Below are 20756 nucleotides of genomic sequence, written 5' to 3'. Positions count from 1 at the left end.
AAAAAAGGAAGCCAGTCATTAGAATGACCCAGGATCGTATGGGACAACTATGTGACGCTGTCTAATGCGCAACAACACCCCTGGTTTTTAGGAGCAGCAAAGAAAAGGGGTGATCGTGGCTTTGGACAGTAACTTTTCCATGGCTGTTGCTTACCACGCCTCCGAGCTCCGCATTGCCGTGTTTGTCATCCTGCCCAGCAGCACGGCTCCGGCCAGGCTGAAGCTGTGCCGCGACTACGGGGCCATGGTCATCTCCTACGGCGCCACCGCCAAGGACTCCCAGGTGCACGCCCGCAGGCTGGCCCAGGAGAACGGCTACCTCTACCTGGAAGAGTGAGTGCAAGCCAGCTGCATTAGAAACATCTCATTAGATGCCTGCACAGCTCTGCAAAAGCAATTAGTTTCCTTAAAACGTTATCACAGCTCATCCAAATGCTCCTCTTACCTGGAATATGGATGGTTATGGGTTCCCAGGCACAAATCACGGCTTTCTGTAACAGCTGGGGATGGAGACCAAACTGAAACACTCTCCTCTGCCCCTAAATTAGGCAAATTCTGTGATTAGGGATTTCTGTGGACTAATGTGATAGTGGCTATAGGTTAATTCTTTAGTAAGAATTAACCTGTCAGAAAGCTCATTTCTGGTCTCTCTGTTTGAAGTTAAGAGGGTAAAAGTTAATCTTTAATGCAAAGGATTCAGTGGGATAATGTGGAGCAAGAGAAGGTTAATGCTCTAAGATTGTCACATATCTGGTGTGAGGAGCAAAACTGATACTGCCTTGAAAAAAAGATGGTTAAGAGGCTACTTCACACATACATTTGAAGTAGCTAAGGATGAGTGTAAACCTAAATTTGAATTATTTGAGGTCACTGGACAAGACAGATCCAACAAAACCATAAATCCAACAAAAACATAAATAAGATGGGCAAAACTACTTAAAACTCATACATTTTCCCTTTTCTCTTTACTCTCTGTAGTTTCTTATGCATTCCCTTGCCCCACCCCCTTTCTTTTTTTTGACCTTTCTTCAAGAAAGATTTCCAAAAGCACAGAGAGGTGAATCATTAACAATGGTCCCTCTGATGCCCTGAGCTAGAATGTTATTGTCCCTCTACCATTGCTGCTTCCGTGCAGGCTTCATCCCTCTCCTGGTGTTTGTATGGCATCTGCTGCAGGGAGTGCCCGTTCCCCTCCAGCTCCCAGGCACTGCTGCCTTAAACAGAAAAGGTGAGGAGTGTAGGCTGGGAAGAAGACCCCAGAATGAGCAGGACAGAAGAAGTCCTCACTTCTTTCCCAGCTGGTGCATTGGGAAGGCAATACTGCAAACTGTACTGTTCAGCTCCTCTGTTAGCTCTGCCAGCAGCCAGTGACACACGGGGCTGGATCGTGGGCCTGGTCTGCCACCATGGGCACAGTCTTGTCCCAGACTGTGATTTTCAGTGGGGAGTGAGGTGCCCTGAATCCCAATGAATTTTAAACACTTTTAAGCTTCTTTGAAAACCACAGTTTTCCATAACTTGGTGATTCCCAAATATCTGTCTGCCATTTTTCAATGGATGTGTTAACCTCCAGCTGGCTTGCATCAGCTATCACATTCACACATAAGAACTAAATTATTTTATTGTAATTTGATGTTGAATCTTCCCCTCAACCCTAAATAATGATTTAAGTTACAAAAGGTAGATATTTTCCAGGCTCATGAAGCTCCAGGGACAATGCCTGTGTAGAACTTCAGCATCCAACAGTGAGGAGCTCTAAATGTACACACTACTCTTAACAATACTCTGATTTGTTTCAGGTTACAAGAAACAAATTGTTCAATCTGTGACTGTGTTTAATTAAAACCTCACAGATGCAATTTTTCACTGGAAAAAAAAAAAGTAATAAATTCTTCACTTCAATTGTGAGGCTTTTCATAACGGGATACATGAAAAATATTTTGTTAGGCGTAGACCTGGAAAGATTTCCCAGTGTAATGTATGCCTTTATGGATAGCCACTCTTCTCCAGCATGGGTCTGACACACATTCTTGTCACTTGCCAAAGCTGTTTGTAAAATACCAGCTGAGCTCCCAAGTGTTAGAATGGAACTTGCGAAATGTCATTTTATTTCAGTTTAATTCTAGCTTGGATACAATCCCCAGCAATTTGGTCTCTGGGTCTCCTCAGCCAGGAGCTCAGTGTGCCCCTCCTGAAGCAGACCCAGCGTGGCTGGGCTGGGCTGTCCCCGCAGGGCGATGCCCTGCAGCTGGGTGTGTCACTGGCAGCTCTGCCCACTGCTCCAGTGCAATTAAAATACTGTGTCATGAAAATGACCATGCAAGAATTCAAATAGGTGAAGGGCGCTTGTTACTCAGTTGCAACATCCTGGGGAATTCCAGGAAGGAAATGTGATTTTTCAAATTGGAATCAATCATTTAGTCTGCCTAATTGCTGCCTAGGTGCCATGAAATTTTTACTAACTGCAGGGCCTCAGGGCCTCATTATAAATGCAATGTGACTATTGCCAATAGCTAACTCAGTACCTCTGTGAGGATGTGAGAAAGATTCCTTTGTGAATCAGGGAGGAAAGAGTGCTGCAGATTGAATTACACACTTTACATCCACTTTTTTCTTGTGTAACTCCAGATCTAAATGCTGACCAAACCTGATCATTTATGATCTGGTTCATCTGTTACTCTGTCCAACAGACTCTGAGTCCTTTACTTGGAATAGATAGGAACAGAACCTTCTAGCTGCCACACCAGAACTTCATTGGAAAACTAAATCCTGACAGCCCATCTTTCATTGCTGATGTATCACACCTTTCAGAAGGCAAATATCCAAGTTTCTAGCTCTGGCTCAAAAATGCTTTTTTAAGTCTACAGTCTTTAGATTTATGTACCCTCTTCCTTCATTTTGCCTCAATGGCATCTGATACATTTTTCACTTTCAAAAAGTTATCAGTCACACTTCAAAGAAAATCACCCATTTCCTTATAAAAGCTAATCAGTGAACTGATGTTTCAACTGGATGTTAACAAGGATGTTAACAAAACATGATTAACTGAAATATTGATTCAAATTTCTAACAGCTCTCCATGTCCAGAACAGTCTCGTTTGGACAGTTTTCAGTTGTTAGAGAGGTTTTATTTCTTCATGGAACATCCCAATACTTCATTTTGCAGGTCCCCTTGTACCCCAGGTAACTATAGCAGGGATACCTCCATAAACTTAGATCTGAAATTTATTTGGGAATAAGTCTCCGGAATTGTTCAGGATGCCAGTGGTCTATTTTGTCACATATCAGGAGGAGGAGAGAGCTCCTTCAGTATCTTGATAAAGACAGTAAATACAAGGACTCATTCCACTATGATTTCTTGCCTTTGTCTTTGGCTGTGCTACAGGAGTGGAAGTTCATTGATCCTATCCTCTCCTATGTAGCAATATAGACGCTTGCCCTGAGGAATTTTCTGTGTCTTGATATATATGTGAGGTAACTTCTCAAGTGCCTTGGTCTCCTCCTTGCAGGAATTCTGTGCTCCTACACTGAGCCTCTCTGTGCCTGTCTAACAGGTACAGTAATAAAAACAGTATCCTAGTACCCAAACATCCTTGGGTCAAGTAAATCAAATACAGTCATTGGTTCTACAATTCTGTTTTCTTTTCTTATGTGTAGTTCTACATTTACATCGCTGCTAACTTGTAAATAAAATACCAACCAGCTTTTAGAAATAGATCCAAGTCAGTCATGACTGTATAGTGAAGTTTTCTTCAGTTTTTTGATGCTGCTTGTCCCTAGTCTTTATACTTCACTTGCCTGAAAGTATTTTACCAGTGAATATTGTGGCATGACTAAATGCTTTGCTTCATGCAAAGGCATCAGATATTGGCCCTGAAGTGTGGAAAGACAACTCTAGCAATCTCTTTGAGTTTTGAGAGGTTGAACACACTACTTAAATCTCATTAAAACTTCCATTAATCGCAAACACTAAATCCACTGATAAGTAAAGAGGGGATTTCTTTTTGAGGCTTTGCTTGTAGTTTAGACTGCAACATTTAACATTTATGAAGCTGAAGGAAGTGATTGCAATGGAAATATGACTTCTCCCTGCCAGTTCTGTAAACCCCTGATAACAATGGAAGTTAAGTGCTCTTCAGTCTGAAAACTCTTTGAGGAGCTTGTCTGCAGTGCAGATTTTCTCCCAGTAGGGCACAAATTTTCTCCTAGCTGGCAGCAGCATGCTAGGGTCCACCTGATGGCACCATCACCTCCTCCCCTCATGTGCTGCTGATTTACTCTCACATTTATCTTTTTCTGCTGAACCATGTCTTGAAAGTAGTAGATGGAATTATTATTTCTGCACTGACAACTGTGACCTCTGCTGATCTGTGCCCTTCCTCCCCCCAGGGAGGACAGTGCTGTGTACCTGTCTGGCCTGGGAACCGTGGGGCTGGAGATGTACGAGCAGGTGCCAAAGCTGGACGCGGTGATTTTCCCTGCAGGAGGCCACTGTGGCTTGCTGGCAGGGTCAGCTGCTGCACTCAAACACCTCAACCCACATATTTCTGTAATTGTAAGTTGCCTTTCACCTATTAAGCATTGTGTTTGGGTGGCTTTCACCACAGCTGTTTACACAAGACACTGGTATCTCGTGACACTTGCAGAGACTGCCTGTGCTGGGGACAGGAACTATCTGATCCCATGGGCTTTACCTCAGAAAAGACCCTGTAAGAACCAAGGAAGTTCCTATCCCTTGGCTGTTCGGCTGGATTTAAGAGAAAAGTATGGGAAGACTTTTCCTAAGCAAAGAAAATCCAGTTCTGTGTTTTAAAATAAGTTCTTACTGGAAAAGATTTGTCCCAAGTAAGCCACGGAGTAAGTTTAGTAGTAGCATGGTTGTTTTGCCACTTGAAATTATTTGTTAATTTGAAGAGAAAATTTCTGTAGGCTTTGCTATCTACTTTGGTGGCAACTTCTCTTACAACTGGTTCAATAAAAAAGTGACAACATTTCTCTTCCTCAGGGAGTCGAATCTGAAAGTTTCCCAGTTCTTCAACAGTCCTTAAAAGCTGGCCACCCAAATGACGACCAGGCCTGCAACAATCATCACTTCTATGGAGGTGAGAAAATGCAGTATTCTTTTGGAGGTAAAGTAAAGGTTGTAACAGATTTCTCCAACTATATTATTTTCTTATTATTTCAGTTTAAACATATTTTAAGGGACTTCTCTGAAGAGTCGGAATTTAGTTAAAGCTGTAAGAGCAACTTCTCTCACTTTTTTCCCCACACCTTGATGGAGTAAAATACTATTTCCAGTGCACATGGATATAGAAATATGAGAGTATTTGTCTGAACATTGTGCTCACATGCAGCATCTAAACCAGTGAAATCAATGAGAAAGCTCTTGTGTAAAAAACTGATTTGGGAAAAGGCAGGAAAATGGTACAGTGCTTAAATATTTAGACACAAAACTGTTCTCAGAACAAAAGTGTTTATAAATGGTAGAATTGTCTCCATATCTTTTGCTCAAAGAAACTAATCTGTTAAGCAACTTTAGAACATCCTGTTTGCCTGATTAAATGGGAGTTTTGTAAGAAAGTTCTAATGGCTAGCTCTTCCTGTGTCTGCACTCCTAGCCAGCTGTCCTGCTGGAGCTAACAAGCCCAGTGCTGTGCTTGTGTCTCCTCTCCCTCAATCCTCATTGAACAGTGAAAAGCACTGGGCTGCAGGGTCACTCTCACACTACAACAATGCCAGTGAAGTATCAGAGATTTCTTGAAGTGGCCCAAAATGGCAAAATCTCCTTGTGAGATTTGGTCTTTCATTACCAAAGACATTTCTGTCACATGAAAAAAAAATCAAGCAACTTAAGGTCATGTACCAGCAGTGTGCTGCACTCATTAAGGGCACAAACCAGCAAGGACTCTAAAAAATGTTGAATATGTCTAAAGCCAAATTCATATTTTTGTCTTTTGAAATTTGCAGATGTGAGTGGAGTTTGCTTTGGCAGCAATTCTTTGCAGCTGACTGGCAAGCTTGTGGATAAAGTTGTTGCTGTGAGGTAGGTGAAGAAAAACAGTGAAATTAATAATACAGGATGGGCATTGTTGTATATGAAAAATGCAACATGGGGGAGTGTGAGGATGCGGTACCTTTCCTTCCAAGAGGGGTACTGAAGACTTTGAACCCAGACCCACATACCACAGAAATCACAGAATATCTTAAATTTGAAGAGATCCATGAAGGATTATCAAGTCCAACTCCCAGCTCCTCACAGGACTACCTAAAATTAAGTGATATGACAAAAAGTGTTGTCCAAACTGACCTTTTGGCCAAAATTTCACCTGCCACCACTACCTGGTCATGCTCTGGGTGTAAAACTTGTCCTGGTGTTCTACAACACTTGAAGGCAGCCTTGACAAACCTCTTCTAAATCTTCACAAAAAGGCCACATTTGTGGAATATACTTACTACTAGGACGTAGGTAATATTTCTAGTAAAAAAGCCATCCTGTCTTTCAGCTAAGAATGAGTCTGAGATGTACATTCATGCCCAGCAGCACAGCTGTTACACCACCTTGGGATCACATGTATCTGGGAGGATGGCATGAACCCAGTTACACATACAAATGCATTATCTTCTGCTTTTGGGAGCTCTTTTGATGTGATTTGTTTTGACCCAAGCCTCTTGCTTTCAGGGAGGAGGACATCCTCATTTCAATGCTGAGACTGCTGGAGTGTGAGCGAGCCACCATTGATGCAGAAGGGGCCATTGGTCTTGCAGCACTGGTGGCAGGGAAGCTGCCTGAGCTGAAGGGTAAAAGGTACAGCAGCTATTGCAAACAGGGAACTGTAGCAAAAACGTGGGACTGAGCACCTTGGTCCTAGGAAATGGTGACAGTCTACTTGTTCTGTGGGTGACAAGGCAGGTCCTGCCCCTGAACTGGCAAGGGGCTCATCGGTGGCAGAAACTTCAAACTGACTGGACCTGTCACAGGCAGTACGATTGTGCTCAACCAGAGAAATGCCAGCCTGGAGACCTGACAAACCATGTCCCTTTCCTCGATTCTCAGATATCTGGGGGAAAGCAGTTACAGCTCCACGAGGCACTGTTGCACCTGCCAGGACAGCGTCCTGCTCTGCTCAGCTTGTTGTCTCCTCTCTGTTGTTCCTCGTGTGGAATCCAGCCCTGTCTGAGGTGGACAGGAGCTGGGCTGTCTGCTGCAGTGACCCAGTGGCACCTGCCCCCCAGTCCTGAGAGCTGTCCACAGTCAGAGGGATTATCCTTGTGCTTAGTGCTGAACGGGTGGCCAGGTGCTGCCTTGCCTCTCAGCAAGAACTCAGCACTTAGGTGGATTGAGCCTTGGCTCAGGTCATAGTCCAGAATGTATTAAAACATACGTGCCCTCGAGACAGAATAAAATTTCTAGTGCACAGCATTGTATGCTAAAATACTGCTGAGACAATACTTCAGAAGAGGCTGAGAGTACACACACAGCAGCAATGTATTTCAGTACAGCTAAAATAAAAGGGAAAATGCAAAGAGGTTAGGTTTGGCTTTGCAGAGAGAGATTTTCATAGACTAATCATGTGGCTCTTCACTTGCACTTCAAACATTTCTGCATTCATTTTGCGGGGTTCTGATGAATTTAATCAACAGTTACAGAAAGCCTGAACATACACATTGTCTGATCAGTAAGAGGCTGAAGCTTAGAACTTCCAGGTGAGAATTATGTCAAATTCTTAAAACTTGAAACCTGCACCTACAGTTCTTCAGCTAACTATCTCTAACAAAACTCAAATCTCTAGGAAATGTGAAATTAAAACATTTCAGACCAACTAATGCAGCCAACTTCTGGGCCTCCCCTACCTGCTCACAATGGGTACTGAGGCAGGAGTCCTCTAACCTGTAATACTTATTGAGGGAGGTTCTGACAGACCTTAGGCTGATATTGGCATACTCTTTATGATTTATAGTTCCTTTACACTGGCAAGTGCTAATTAAAATGTATTTTTCTGTCTGTTTTCAGAGTGGGAGTTGTTATATGCAGTGGAAACCTGGAATTACATTTGCTGCAACAGTGCATAGCTCGTGCCCTGACCCTGGATAACAGAGTGTGCAGATTTTCCCTTGTGATTTCTGACTGCCCAGGAGACATGTCAAAACTACTGGACATTTTGGCTCGGGAAGAAGCAAGGTAAATCAGACTAATAGCTGGGAAATAAAATCACAGACTAGCACAAAGATTATTAACGATTGGGAAATGTTTCTAAACATCTCTGAAGCCAAGTCTGTAAGTAATTAATTAACCAAAAGGTTTTTTCTTGTTATATTGCAGAAAAGGTTTTGTTTCCTTCATTTTTGTTCCAATCTGAAAACACCTTTGTAGCATAGAATTGTGTCTAATTCAGAAAGAAGGAAATATATTTATTCTCCAAACACAAAAACTGTTTTGCAATGACAGGGGATTCTTGTGATCTCTAATTTGTCCCTTATTTGATCTAGAGTTTTGGATATCAAACAAGAACGCACATTTGTGACATCTGAGCTCTTTACTGTCGAGGTAAGAGGAGATGCAATTTCAGTTTCTCTAATACTGTTGGCTCCTCCTGGTTTATTCTGTTTTCCTGTCTCTTTATGCCTATGTTGAAGAAGTCCAACTGAGTGTGCAGAGTGTCAGGGATCATTTCCTCTGTGTTACGCAGCTTCTTGCCAAACACTTAGCAGGCATATAAATAACACAGGACCAGTTTTACTTGCTGTTGCAACACCCTGGTGAAGTACTCCAAATGTTGTATTGCACTGTTGCTGATATGAACCATCCCAACATGTGTGGCAGGTGCTGGAGGAGGTGAGCAAGCTGCAGCATCCATCCAGAACTTGAAGAGCCAGCTGTGTAGGCTGCCTGTAATTGTCTGACATGTTTGCCTTAAAGCAATGGGGAGAACACCCTTACTCTTAAGGAATCCTCATTTTAAACCAGGGACTCAGTTTTGTTTCCTATCCACCAGAGCACAGAGGAAAACCATTTGTTGAGTATTGGATGCAGAAATAGTGAAGAGGTATTTGCAGCTACTGGTGTTTATTAAAAGGACCATTTGTCTCATGGTGCATCTCTTATTTCAACTGGTTTGGCAAGGTGTGGTCCTACTGATTTCATGCTGTTGCTGTCCAGGTCCAACCTGACTTAGTTTGTGAAACCCCGGGTGGAAGTCAAATTTGAGATCTTTGCTAAGTAGGCTCATAACTGGGGTGCAGAAATGCTACTGGGTAAGGAATTCTTTTGATTTTGGCCTTTACATTTCATTTCCTGCCTAGATGCAAAAGCCTGCTCAATATTTTCACTTGCAGATATAAAGAAGAGGTAGATTAAAGATCACTGTAGTACAATGATATAATCAATACTCTCAAGCATCTAGGACTTAAGCCACATTGTTCTGCAGTGTGCCATAATGATAGGCCAGCTCACTGCTTTGGCTCATTTGGAGATAGCGTGACCCTCGTGACACTCACTGCATGAGGTGGATAAATCCCTCTGAGTGACTAACTTAGCTCTGGAAATGCTTTTCACTGAAGGCTAGATTCAGTAAAACTTCTAACTCATATAAAGTTTTCAATTCCATTTTTATGGAGTGAGGCTTGTAGTTTTTACTAATGCTATTAAGCAAATTAAATCTACTGTCTTAGGTGTTTATTTGTTTGTTTGGGTGTTTGGTTAGTTTTTTGTTGTTTTTTTTTTTTTAGTTTTTAGTAAATACAGGCCCTGAATGGAAACAATGCCATATACTATTCTCTGCACTTTAAACACAGTTTAATTTCACTTCTAGAATCTGGCAGTGTAGTACAAAAGGGTTGAAGGGAGGAATTTGCATCCCTGAATAATTTAATTGGATATTGGATTTGCATGATGGCTTTCAATCAGTCTGGGAGAGGCTATTGGATAATTAGATGTGAAATACAAAGTAGTGACCCAGACATACAGACCTCTGCAGGCAGCTCTGTCTGATGATACCTAGAGAATTTGAAGCATTCTTTGAAAATTAAAACATGTGTAATCAAAACGGGTAAAATGTAGAGTTTATATGTAAGCATCAAAATGAATTTACTCTATCCAGGTACATAAAAAAATACCAATTTTCAGAGTAAAGCTAATACCTGCGAGGGATGTTTTGGTTTTTTCTTTGTTGTTTCTAAGAACCAAATACCTGTGTCATCAAAATGTTTTAAGCATTTGTTATATAAATCACAACACATAAAATAAGGCATGAGTTTAAACCTGGGTCAAGAACCAAAATTACCACCTTGGCAGTAACAACAAGAAAGTCATTACAGCTATACCCACTTCATTCTGACTTTAATGTGTATTTTTGACTGTGGTGTTTGACAGATGACAGCAGTGAGCATAGATGCTGATTTGAAACATTAAATCTGTCCTGTATAGATTATTGCCTCAATATTTAATAGATTTACCCTTTTATTTCTAACAGAGGGGAAACTTGGCTTCTAATCTCTTATCAGGATGATAGAGCTGCTTTGGTATGGGTTTTTCTTATTCTAGTGAAATCCCTTTTTGGGTTAGTGTTCATCTAGTGCACACTTGGAACACTCTGTGGGAAGATCCTTCCTGATAGTCTGATTTCAAGGAAAAGGACTTTCTAAAATAAAATTTTATGTTAAAAAAAATCTGGAAAAAGAATTTTTGGAACATTTTACTGGCAAAAATAAGAGATTTTTTTCTTTACTAAAAAATAAGGAAGGAATATGTCTATATTAGAGTAAGACGTGCCTTTTGCAGAGGGATCAGCTGTTCATGTTCTATGGAATATTATGGGAGTTTTTTTAGGATTCTGCCTGCTCATACCTCCAATTTAGATTTTCTTCCCTTGTGACTCATTCTGGATTTCTTTCTCACAGAGGACTACACCCTAATTCAGTCTTACCTGACTGGTTAGAAATTACTTCCAAAGTCCCTGTATTGAAATAGATAACTCTTAGCAAATCAGACAAAAAACCAGTCTGGTAGGCTTCACATTTTACACTTGCTGAAGAAGGGTAGATGACTGGGAATATCTAGACAGAAAAAAGATCTGAGCTAATGAAATAATCATCTGATACCACAAGTTAACTGGATACAGATATCTAAAGGACTACTCAGTTCATGGCAGGAAGATACAACTTGCTTCTGTGAACTTTCTCTGTTCTTCATCAGTAATATTCCTCAGATTCAATTAGGACGATTCATCACTTAAATTGCTTCAATATGTAAACCTCTTTAAAACCATTTAAGTCCCTTTAATTTCATATTACTATTGGCTCAGAGAGAAGTCAATGAGCAAAACCAATAAGCAACTTAATAAAGTAAGGACATCCTTTCCTATGAAGTAGATTAGCATCTTGCCTGCTTAATAAGTGTGTAATTTTTGGACTCAGACAACCTAGTTGAAAAAAAAATATCTCTGAGCTAATCAATTTTCTAGAAGTCTTCTCACCACTGACCCTGCACCATAATCAAACTGGCAGGTCCAGGAGTGTTCTGCAAGGTCTTGAATTGCTCCAGCAGCTTTTCAGTGGGTGGCTTTGGCACTGCAGTGGTGGCAGTGCTCCTCTGACCTCACTCCTGTCTGGCATCATGGGTTGTCTGGTCTGTTCACTTCAGACCTCTTGGGAGCTTCACTCTGCTGTGGTTTTGAATAACTTGGAAGGGACCGGCTGTAAAAAGAACATCCACCACATTACTTCTCCCTCTTGTCTCTGCACAAAAATGCTAAATCATAAATCAAATATTTCCTTTTCAGTAACATTACACATTCTCCCAGTGGTGCTGAAATTCCTGGCTTTATGTGGTGTGCTGCCTGTTTTTCTCATGCAGTTCATTCACCTCAGGCCAGAACTCAGTAAATTATTTTAGTCTGCTCTGGTCAATTTGAATAAATTTGTTTGGGCCAACTTGCATTTTGTAAAGGATGGAAGGGAATATTTTGGATTAGAGTCCCCAGTTGCCAATATATTGCCTGTTATTTCCCTGTGAAGCAAATCCACAGGAGCAGGCAGCTGTACAGGAGGATGTGCAGAAGGATGCTATCATTCTCAAAACATTTCCTGCATGACCCTGGGCAAGGCTCTTTTTCCATGCTCCATTCCCCAACACTGGGGAAGAGACACTGGGAGTGGGAAGTTCAACACTCCATTTCTTCTGAGGCCCCTCCAGAAGAATTCTGTCATGTCCTTTGCTGGCATTCCACAGCAGACTGTGGCACAGGGTGGCCTGGCCCAGCTGGAGAACAAGAGCCTGGCTCTGGGGAGGGTCTGAGTGCTCCTGTTGGTTATTACCTGTCCTAGGTAATGTGGCTGTAGCTTCTTCCTGCTCCTGCTCACCCACCTGAATGCCCCAGTTACCAAAAGATAAGGGCTCAGGTTGCACAACCAGCTGACAGCTGCTGCACTCTCTCAAGCATTCCATTACTTGGACAATCTGGCAGCTGATCCCCAAACCAAATAATTTGGGAAATTGCCCAGCTGTTGATTTGTTTTTTTAAAGAAACCCATTTTTCTAAATAAAGAACAAAAATCAGTGTATATAGATCAAGTTTTCACTCTTAACTCCAGTGACTTTCATGCAAACAAACCTATAATGTTGCTAAATGTGGTGTTTTCATGAATACTAATCTGTGCAAAAAGACAGCTTAAGATGATGAATACGATTCCTAGAATTAAAGAAGCAGGATACAAAGGTTCAATGGATGATTCATGACATAAAGAACTGCACTACTTATTTAGGATTAGCTTTACATGAAGCCTGGAAAAGCACAAAAGACTGAAATCTCTTGATTCAGCAGTACTACTCAAATTTCCTCTGCTCTCTAGCATTGGCTCAGCATGTCAACCACCCACTGTTTTTATTTGCACGCACAGCCTACCAATAGTAGGCATCAGGGAGCTGAGAGGCATGCCAAATTCATTTTTAAAATCTAGGAAAATATGATCTAAAGGTTGAATTGCCTCCACTATGAGATCTTGCAGTTAAAAGGGAGTAGAGATGCCCATCCTATTCAGCACAGAACTTTGCAAATTTCTCCAGTTTGTGAAGTTATGAAATTTCCTCTCTTTAAAGTCAGTGTAATTCTGAAGAGTATTTGGATTTATGCATCTGGACTTTGGTGTTGTACATCAATAACTTGTCGTAAATATTTTAGTTTAAATTTTTTGCCTTTTGTCTTACATCCTCAGTAATTTCCAGTCATTATATAAACCCCACAAACCATCAATATTCAGTGAAATCTCTTCTGTCTTTAATTACTTGTAGGCCTGCTCTGAAAAAAACTTACAGGCTGACTAGACCCTTTGGCTGAAATTTATCTTCAGATTACCTGTCACAGGGAATGGAACTTTAAATGCAAAGATCCATCTGTCTGGTTATTTGAATGGTTTTACTGTACCAGAGAATTATTTAATTATTAATTAATTAATCCAGCAAAGATATGATATGTAGGAGAGAAATTCATAAAATGCACTCTGTTATTGGTGGGTTTGTGGGTTTTTTGATACACAGAAAAGAAAGGTGTGCTGTGCAGAGTTGGCCCTGCAGCCAGTAAGAGCTCTGCAGGTTCAAAGATCCCATGTGTAGTTCTGAGGGCTTATCAGTATAAAATATTTCAAGTAATTTTTTCTCTAGTTGTCATAAGTTACCTTGTCTAGTGTACAAGAAAGATCAGGCAATAGGTTCTGTCATTTATTCTTAAATAAGACCATTTTGGCTCTTAGTTTTAGGTCATTGATAGCTATGCAACCTCCTACAGTGAGTGGCACTGGGGTGTTTCTGCATAATATTAAAATATAATTCACAAACTCCCTGTGAATGTGAGGGTTGCTCTGTTGGGCACTCGTGTAAGTTCTGTCCCAGGTGAAGCAAGCAAGAGAGAAAGTTTGTGGAAGTATAACTGCAGTGTAAATTGGCTTAATCTAAGCAAGTAAGCAAATTCTTGCCTTTCTTGCTGCTGAGATCTGTAGCTGCCCTGAGGTGTTGTGTGATTCTATCTTCACTCTTGCTGGGACCAAATTTTCTCTATTCCTTTCTTTGACACTGTGACAAATCGGGTGAATTTCTGGGATTGTTATTTATCACCGCTGTTGCTGTTAGTACTTTTATGATACACTACAGCACAATATCTCCCTTATCAGCTGCTGGTTGTGCTGCATGCTTACAGCAAAATGACAGTGTTTATCCAACCTGCTCACAAGCTCCCTGGCTCCAGTCTAGTGAGCTCTGCCTGGTTTCTATCATGAGCAGAAAGGAAAGGGTAGAGAGGATATTTAGCCATAAATCAAAATGCTTCCCCATGCTTGCTCCCAGGGCAGAGCAGCAGCTTGCTACCAGACATTCAGGGCTGAATCTGTCACATCCAGACTGGTTCCAGGAGCAGCAATTGATTTACTCAGGACAAAACAGGCATGATTATTATGGAAGAGGAAAAATCTCTCTTTTTAAAATTACAGACTCCATATGAGATGCATGTGTCCCCTTGAAGATATGATTGCAAAGCTGTAGGGATTTATATGAACCAGGAAATGGATAATGGGTGTTTGGTACAGTGGCACTCTCAGATACTTTTCCCAATCATTGTGTTCTCTCCCCCTTCCTCATTATTACTTGTCCTCTATGACAGTCCTTGTCTTGAGATTAAATATCAGTTTTTTGAAGAACAAAGAAATTAGCATCTAATTTGCATTCCAAAGAACCAAACAAATAGAACTATGTGCAGCACAAGAGGTGAAGAATTACAAGACCAGATTAGAACTGTGGCTTATTTCACGATGGGTATTTGAGAAGCTGTAGCCAATTTTCTAAACAAGTGAGCTATGGCTCTTTAGATTAACTTGGAGTGTTAGTGCTTAATATTTTCATTCAACAGTTTTGCTAAAGGTTTATTGTTATTTTAAGACAGTTCCAGAAAAAATGAATTTGAAGTTCTTAATTAGAAATGTCTTTGTAAATAAATTAAAGTATTTTTGCCTTGTAACTTTCTAAAAGGGATGCAGCTGTGATAGGAACACTTGGACAGGGCATATCTGGAGCACCCCACCAGCAGGTTATCGTGGCTCATTGTTTCTCTGCTCTCTGTAGATTTGCCTGCCACAATGATCTCTGTAGCTGCACAGTGACTCCTCTTGGCTCCTTTCCTTGCTAGATTTCCATGTTTCTGTGAGGTCTTTTTTCCATGTGGCACTTTCAACACTAGTGATTATTCCAGCAGGACTATCAGCAATGGAAGTTAGGAGTTTAAAATTGTGAAGTATAATTTTCCTTCCTTGCCTTTACTTTGGTGCCTCATCTTTGTTAGTGCCCAGGCTTTCAAGTGATGGGGCTGAGATGTAAGTATGAAAAAAAGATAAATTCTAGAAAAATTGAAAAAATGCCATTGAAGTTATTGTTTTTAGTGGCTACATGAGAGGATTTCAATAGTACCTGTAGAGCCAAGTGAAGAATTAAAAAAAAAAAAAACAAACTATCAAGATTGGTTTTGCCCAAGTTATTTTATTTAGCAGCAGAACAACAATAAAAGAAAACTAGAAGTGATGCAATAAGCAAACAAAAAACAGAATGAAGCAAGAAGGTGTGTTAGAAGTGAAGCCAGCCAAAATACTGCAGAGATGATAAAGAACTGGGGGATAACTCCATGACAGACAAGAGAAGGAGAATACAAAAAGCTTGAAGGATGGAGATACTGGAACAAACACTTGCCAGAAATACAGAAATGTGATGAGGTAAGAGTCAGAGGTGGGTGAGGTGGCAGCAATGCCATGTACATAGCCCAGGGAAAGGAAAAGAGAAGCTGCTAACAGATGTCTTCAGGGAGGCCAAGAGCAGAGAGGTACCTTGCCCAAGAGCCAGCAGAGGATCAACCTGTCTTCTTTAGACTTCAAGGGCAATAAAGTAGGGTTTTGGAAGGTTTTATGGTCCTGCAGATGGGCTGGAAGAGCCCCAGATGTCTGCAATGTCAGTTCTCTTACCTGCACAGGCAGAGGATGTGAGGGTTAGAGTTTTGATTTTGAACTGATTGTTTTTATGGGTGTATTTTAGGTTTAAGTTGGAAATGGCTTTGTCTGAGATGGCTGCCATGCCATCAGGAATGGTCCTAATTCTTTTTCCAGGTGATCTGCACTGTGGAGACCAGAGACAAGATCCACACAGCCCAGCTGAGGAACGCACTCTTGGAACGCTACCCCACAACTGCCTGGACCGAGCGGTGACGGGCACAGCGCGGGCTGGGGGCACGAGGGCCTCTGACAAGGATTCTGCAGAGCCCCAGCCTTGAGGCTTTTGCAACAAGTATGATCTTTCAAAGCTGAACAGTTAGCAAATAGTTTCAGGATATTTATTTCCTGCTCAAAATGTAGTAAATGTCTTTGGGGAAAGAAAAGTTAAACTCAAAACTTTAGTTTAGCTAAGGGAAGCTCTTAGTCTCTGCTGGTGTTGGAATTCTTCAATTCATTATAAGCTGGCTGCCTGGATTTTAGCTAGCTTGTAGAATCCAATGATGTTCCATAAACAGGGAGAAACCATTTCTCTTTACATCTGAATATAGACCTCTCAAAGGTCTTTTGATTTTGATGTCCATTGTTGAAGTAATGCAGCTCCTTCTGCTAGACTTAGCTACACTGCAAGTACAGAAATGTTCTGTTTCCAAGCCAGAAGCAGTTTTCTGTTTGCTAAATCTGCTTCAGGAAGTGTATACATGTGTGTGGGGTTGAAAATGAATATGTTCTGATCTTTGGTACCACATGAGGAAAAATTATGCTTATAGAAGGTGATTTAAACACGCACAGAAAAACCCTTGGAAGATAACAGCCAATATAATAATAATTTTTTCCCAGGGGAAAATGATCCTATATGCAAAATAAAATTCTAAAATATTCTGCAGAAATTTAAAAAAGTATTGAACGGAACGCAAATATATTTCTTTCCTCTCTTTTTGGAGACTCAGTATAAAAAGTAACAACTGGCTTGTGTTTCTATATAAAAAGGGATCTCACTACCCATGTGAATTTTGTAAATAACATTCCACTGATTATCTTAGTCTGTCTAAAACAGGCTCTATCCACCTCACCCGACAGATTGAGTACACTGTTAACAGTGACATGTATTTAAAGACCACAGGTTAAATAGCCAAAGGCAGTGCTGGGAGGAGAGGAAGCCTAAGTCTCAGGCACATGGCTAATGCAATTAACAAAGAACACATTGACCTAAATACCATTTTTATCACTACAGGAAGAGACCAACTAATAATATAACAGAGTGGGATGGCAAGAAATGTAAGAGAAGTCCAGGGCCTCTTCTGAATATGCACACAACACAGCTGTGCCTTTTCATTGGGGCAGCATTTAACTTCAGCTCTGGCAGACCTTACAGCACCTTCCAGTACCTAAAGGGGCCTACAGGAAAGCTGCATGGGACAAGGGGCAGTGGCTTTAAAGTGAAAGAGGATAGATTTGTATTAGGTATTAGGAAGAAATGCTTTATTGTGAGGGCAGTGAGGCTCTGGCATAGGTTGCCCAGAAAAGTTATGGATGCCCCATCCCTGGAAGGATCCAAGGCCATGTTGGTTGGGGCTTTGAGCAATGTGGTCTAGTGAACAGAACTCCACCACAGGGAGGTTGGGACCAAATGGTCTTTGAGGTCCCTTCCAACCCAAACCATTCTGTGGTTCCATGATCCATCTCTCTCCATAGCTTATACAAGCAAGATGGGATGAGAAGGGCAGCATTATGGCTGTCTCTGCAGTAGTATTTTTCTGAGAAATAATTTGTTCCTTCTTGTGGTTCACAAAGGAGCAGGAGTACAGAGTCTGATATGGTGGGCAAAAAATAGAAGTTTACAGATGTAGTCTGTTTTGAAAGGACCATACTGGTTTGCACATGGAACTAAAAATTATTGATGCCCCAATGGTTAGTTTTGTTCCCTTCTTGCCATCCAGAATGATAGGTAGAGGCCTTGGTTCTGCAAATCACAGCTCTGTCTTGTTAGACACAGCTCCTTTCTCCACTATCAGAAGAGTTTAAGAAATCTGTATGGAAATAGGTGGCACAGTGCATATTACATACTGCTACTTCCATTGGAATGAGAAATGAACCACATCATCAGAGAGCAGATTTGGGGATGAAAACCCACTATTGATAAGGGTCTAACTACCCTCTCATGTTTTTTGGCAAAAGTCTCAGGAAACGTTAAGGATGTCTCAGGTACCTACATGAGAAGAAAATGGAGCTTTATAACCAAAGTTCTCAGTAGTGGCCAACAGGTTCTGCTGTCTGGTATTTGGTTTAAAATTTTGTATTATCCTGGACTTCATTGTTGTAGAAGCTCAGAGCATTAACAACTTCTTTCCTAATCAGTGGAAACTGCATTTAGCAAGTCTTCACAAACCTGGGGCAAGAAGATGTAACAGACAAAGCAACCAAAAATCAATGCACTTGAAATCATTATATGATTTTGGAAATGTGTTTAGGGTGGGGGGAAGGAAAATGATGTCCAAAAGGTGCTTAAATTGTCAAACATTATATTTGCAGTTTGGTTTTAATTTTATTGTTTTAAGTATAAACATAGTTTAAAGTGTACATTACTCTCCAGTACTAAACATTTTATACATGAATATAATAATACCAGAGGTGTTTTACATTCTATATTGCCTTTATTGAAGTCTCATTGGCTTAAAAGATAAAATTAAGATCTTCCAAGGGGGAAAAAAACTTAAAATGAGACATTTAAATGAATGTATGCTTGGAAAGAATAATTAAATACCTGTGCTGCTAACCTTTTCCTTTTTAAATTATGAAATATAATAAGATCTATAACACTTCAAAGATCTAATAATGGGGTTTTGAATGTCTTATTTAAAGAAGTCTTTTTATATAGAGTATTCTTGTGTACCTTGAAAAATAATGATGATGTAAAAATTTCACTACTGGTTAAATCAGCAAAATATAAATCTAATCATTGTATTTATTTGAAAAACAATTAAAATTCTGCTACACCACCTCAGCAATGAAAGATTTGTTATTCTTTCTTGTGATAGTGATAGCAGCCTCACTTTAAAAAATCAGAGTTAATATTTGTCTTTTATCAGTCATTGACACTGGCTCAAAATGCACATCAATCATGCGAGGGGGCTCTGAGCTGCCAGGGAGGAGAGTGCAGCTGGGCAGGATGCTCTACTCTGTGTGGTGGCAGGGGAGGCTCCTGGCCACTCCCCAGCATGGTGGGAGTCAGCAGGGGCTCTGCTCAGCCCAGCAGAGACTCTGGGCTCTGCTCAGCCCAGCAGGGACCCTGGGCTCTGCTCAGCCCAGCAGAGACTCTGGGCTCTGCTCAGCCCAGCAGGGACTCTGCTCAGCCCAGCAGAGACTCTGGGCTCTGCTCAGCCCAGAAGGGATTCTGCTCAGCCCAGCAGGGACCCTGGGCTCTGTTCAGCCCAGCAGAGACTCTGCTCAGCCCAGCAGGGACCCTGGGCTCTGCTCAGCCCAGCAGAGACCCTGGGCTCTGCTCAGCCCAGCAGGGACCCTGGGCTCTGCTCAGCCCAGCAGAGACCCTGGGCTCTGCTCAGCCCAGCAGGGACCCTGGGCTCTGCTCAGCCCAGCAGGGACTCTGCTCAGCCCAGTAGTGACTCTGCTCAGCCCAGCAGGGACCCTGGGCTCTGTTCAGCCCAGCAGGGACTCTGTTCAGCCCAGCAGGGACCCTGGGCTCTGCTCAGCCCAGCAGGGACTCTGCTCAGCCCAGTAGTGACTCTGCTCAGCCCAGCAGGGACCCTGGGCTCTCTCAGTGGCACAGATGGAGGTGCTGCTGCGTGCCCCGGCCTGGCTGTGCTCCTGGGCAGGGTGTGGGTGCAGCATGTCCTGGGCTGGGCTCAGGTGGGTCAGTGATATCCATGAGACCAGCTGAGTCAGCTCTCTGGGATTCTCACTGCCATCAGCACCAACTTTGGGGAACCAATCCTTCACTTCCAGGGTGCACTAGCTAAAATGCACAGTCCTGTCTCCAGAGGCACAAGATGCCTTGACCCAGGTAGCTCCACTGGAGCTAAGCCACTCTGGGAGCTGTCCTAGGCACATGCTTCTTGTCAGGGGCACAGCACAACTTCTTCCCACAACTTCTTCTTTCAAACAAGATGCATCTTAAATTGAAACAAAATCTCTTCCCACACTAATTCCTTCATTTTTTCAGCCAGGTCCTGTTAGCTGGGGATTAACATCTGAATCTCTGCCAGTACTTATTTTTGCATCATCAGGAGCAGTTTATCTTCCCATGCAGGTGGCATGTCCTCACAGGCCGCACCTTGCCTTCTGGCCTACAGCTTTTGGGAGATTCACAAACTCCCCATCCTACGTCACAGTAAGTGCATTTGACATGTTATTGTTAAACTTTTGGTAGACCCAAACATAGGCGTGTTGTTTACTGAATGGAAAAGTAAACTGCAACACTATGGGGTTGGGCTGTAATTCCTGCCAGTCATTTATTGGGTGGCTTTGGTTCTCCTGTCACTTCCTCTGCAGTTTGTTTAACTGTAAGCATTCTACCACATATAGGATGTTGAAGTTTTTAGACTTTTCTTCTATTACAAATCTTTGCTTTTATGTGCTCCCAAGCTTTTGCTACGTATCAGAGGAGGAGGAATCCTTCTGTACATTGTGCCCTCCTGAGCTGATGAATTTCCTGTTGTTCAAAAGCACTTATTTATTTTTTTAAAGCTGCAGCAAAAGCTGGTGGCAGTATTTGGAAAATATTC

General features: G+C 41.7%; 1 protein-coding gene across 4 annotated transcripts in view; it reads left to right on the top strand.

Moving 5' to 3' along the window:
* Positions 1 to 19018, top strand: part of LOC110468619 (uncharacterized) — a 32799-nt gene extending 13781 nt beyond the window's left edge. For all 4 annotated transcript variants that reach the window (XM_085583401.1, XM_021526669.3, XM_085583402.1 and 1 more), the window contains 8 exons: positions 92 to 333; positions 4390 to 4555; positions 5006 to 5102; positions 5968 to 6043; positions 6680 to 6805; positions 8012 to 8179; positions 8488 to 8545; positions 16132 to 19018. In XM_085583401.1, coding sequence (XP_085439527.1) covers positions 92 to 333; positions 4390 to 4555; positions 5006 to 5102; positions 5968 to 6043; positions 6680 to 6805; positions 8012 to 8179; positions 8488 to 8545; positions 16132 to 16230 — 1032 coding nt within the window. In that variant the 3' untranslated portion in view covers positions 16231 to 19018. The remainder of the gene's footprint in view (positions 1 to 91; positions 334 to 4389; positions 4556 to 5005; positions 5103 to 5967; positions 6044 to 6679; positions 6806 to 8011; positions 8180 to 8487; positions 8546 to 16131) is intronic.
* Positions 19019 to 20756: the final 1738 nt, after the last annotated feature.

Source organism: Lonchura striata, chromosome 6, assembly GCF_050655825.1.
Source record: "Lonchura striata isolate lonStrDom1 chromosome 6, ASM5065582v1, whole genome shotgun sequence".
Taxonomy (NCBI): Eukaryota; Metazoa; Chordata; class Aves; order Passeriformes; family Estrildidae; genus Lonchura; species Lonchura striata.
This window is presented reverse-complemented; position numbering and strand designations above follow the sequence as displayed.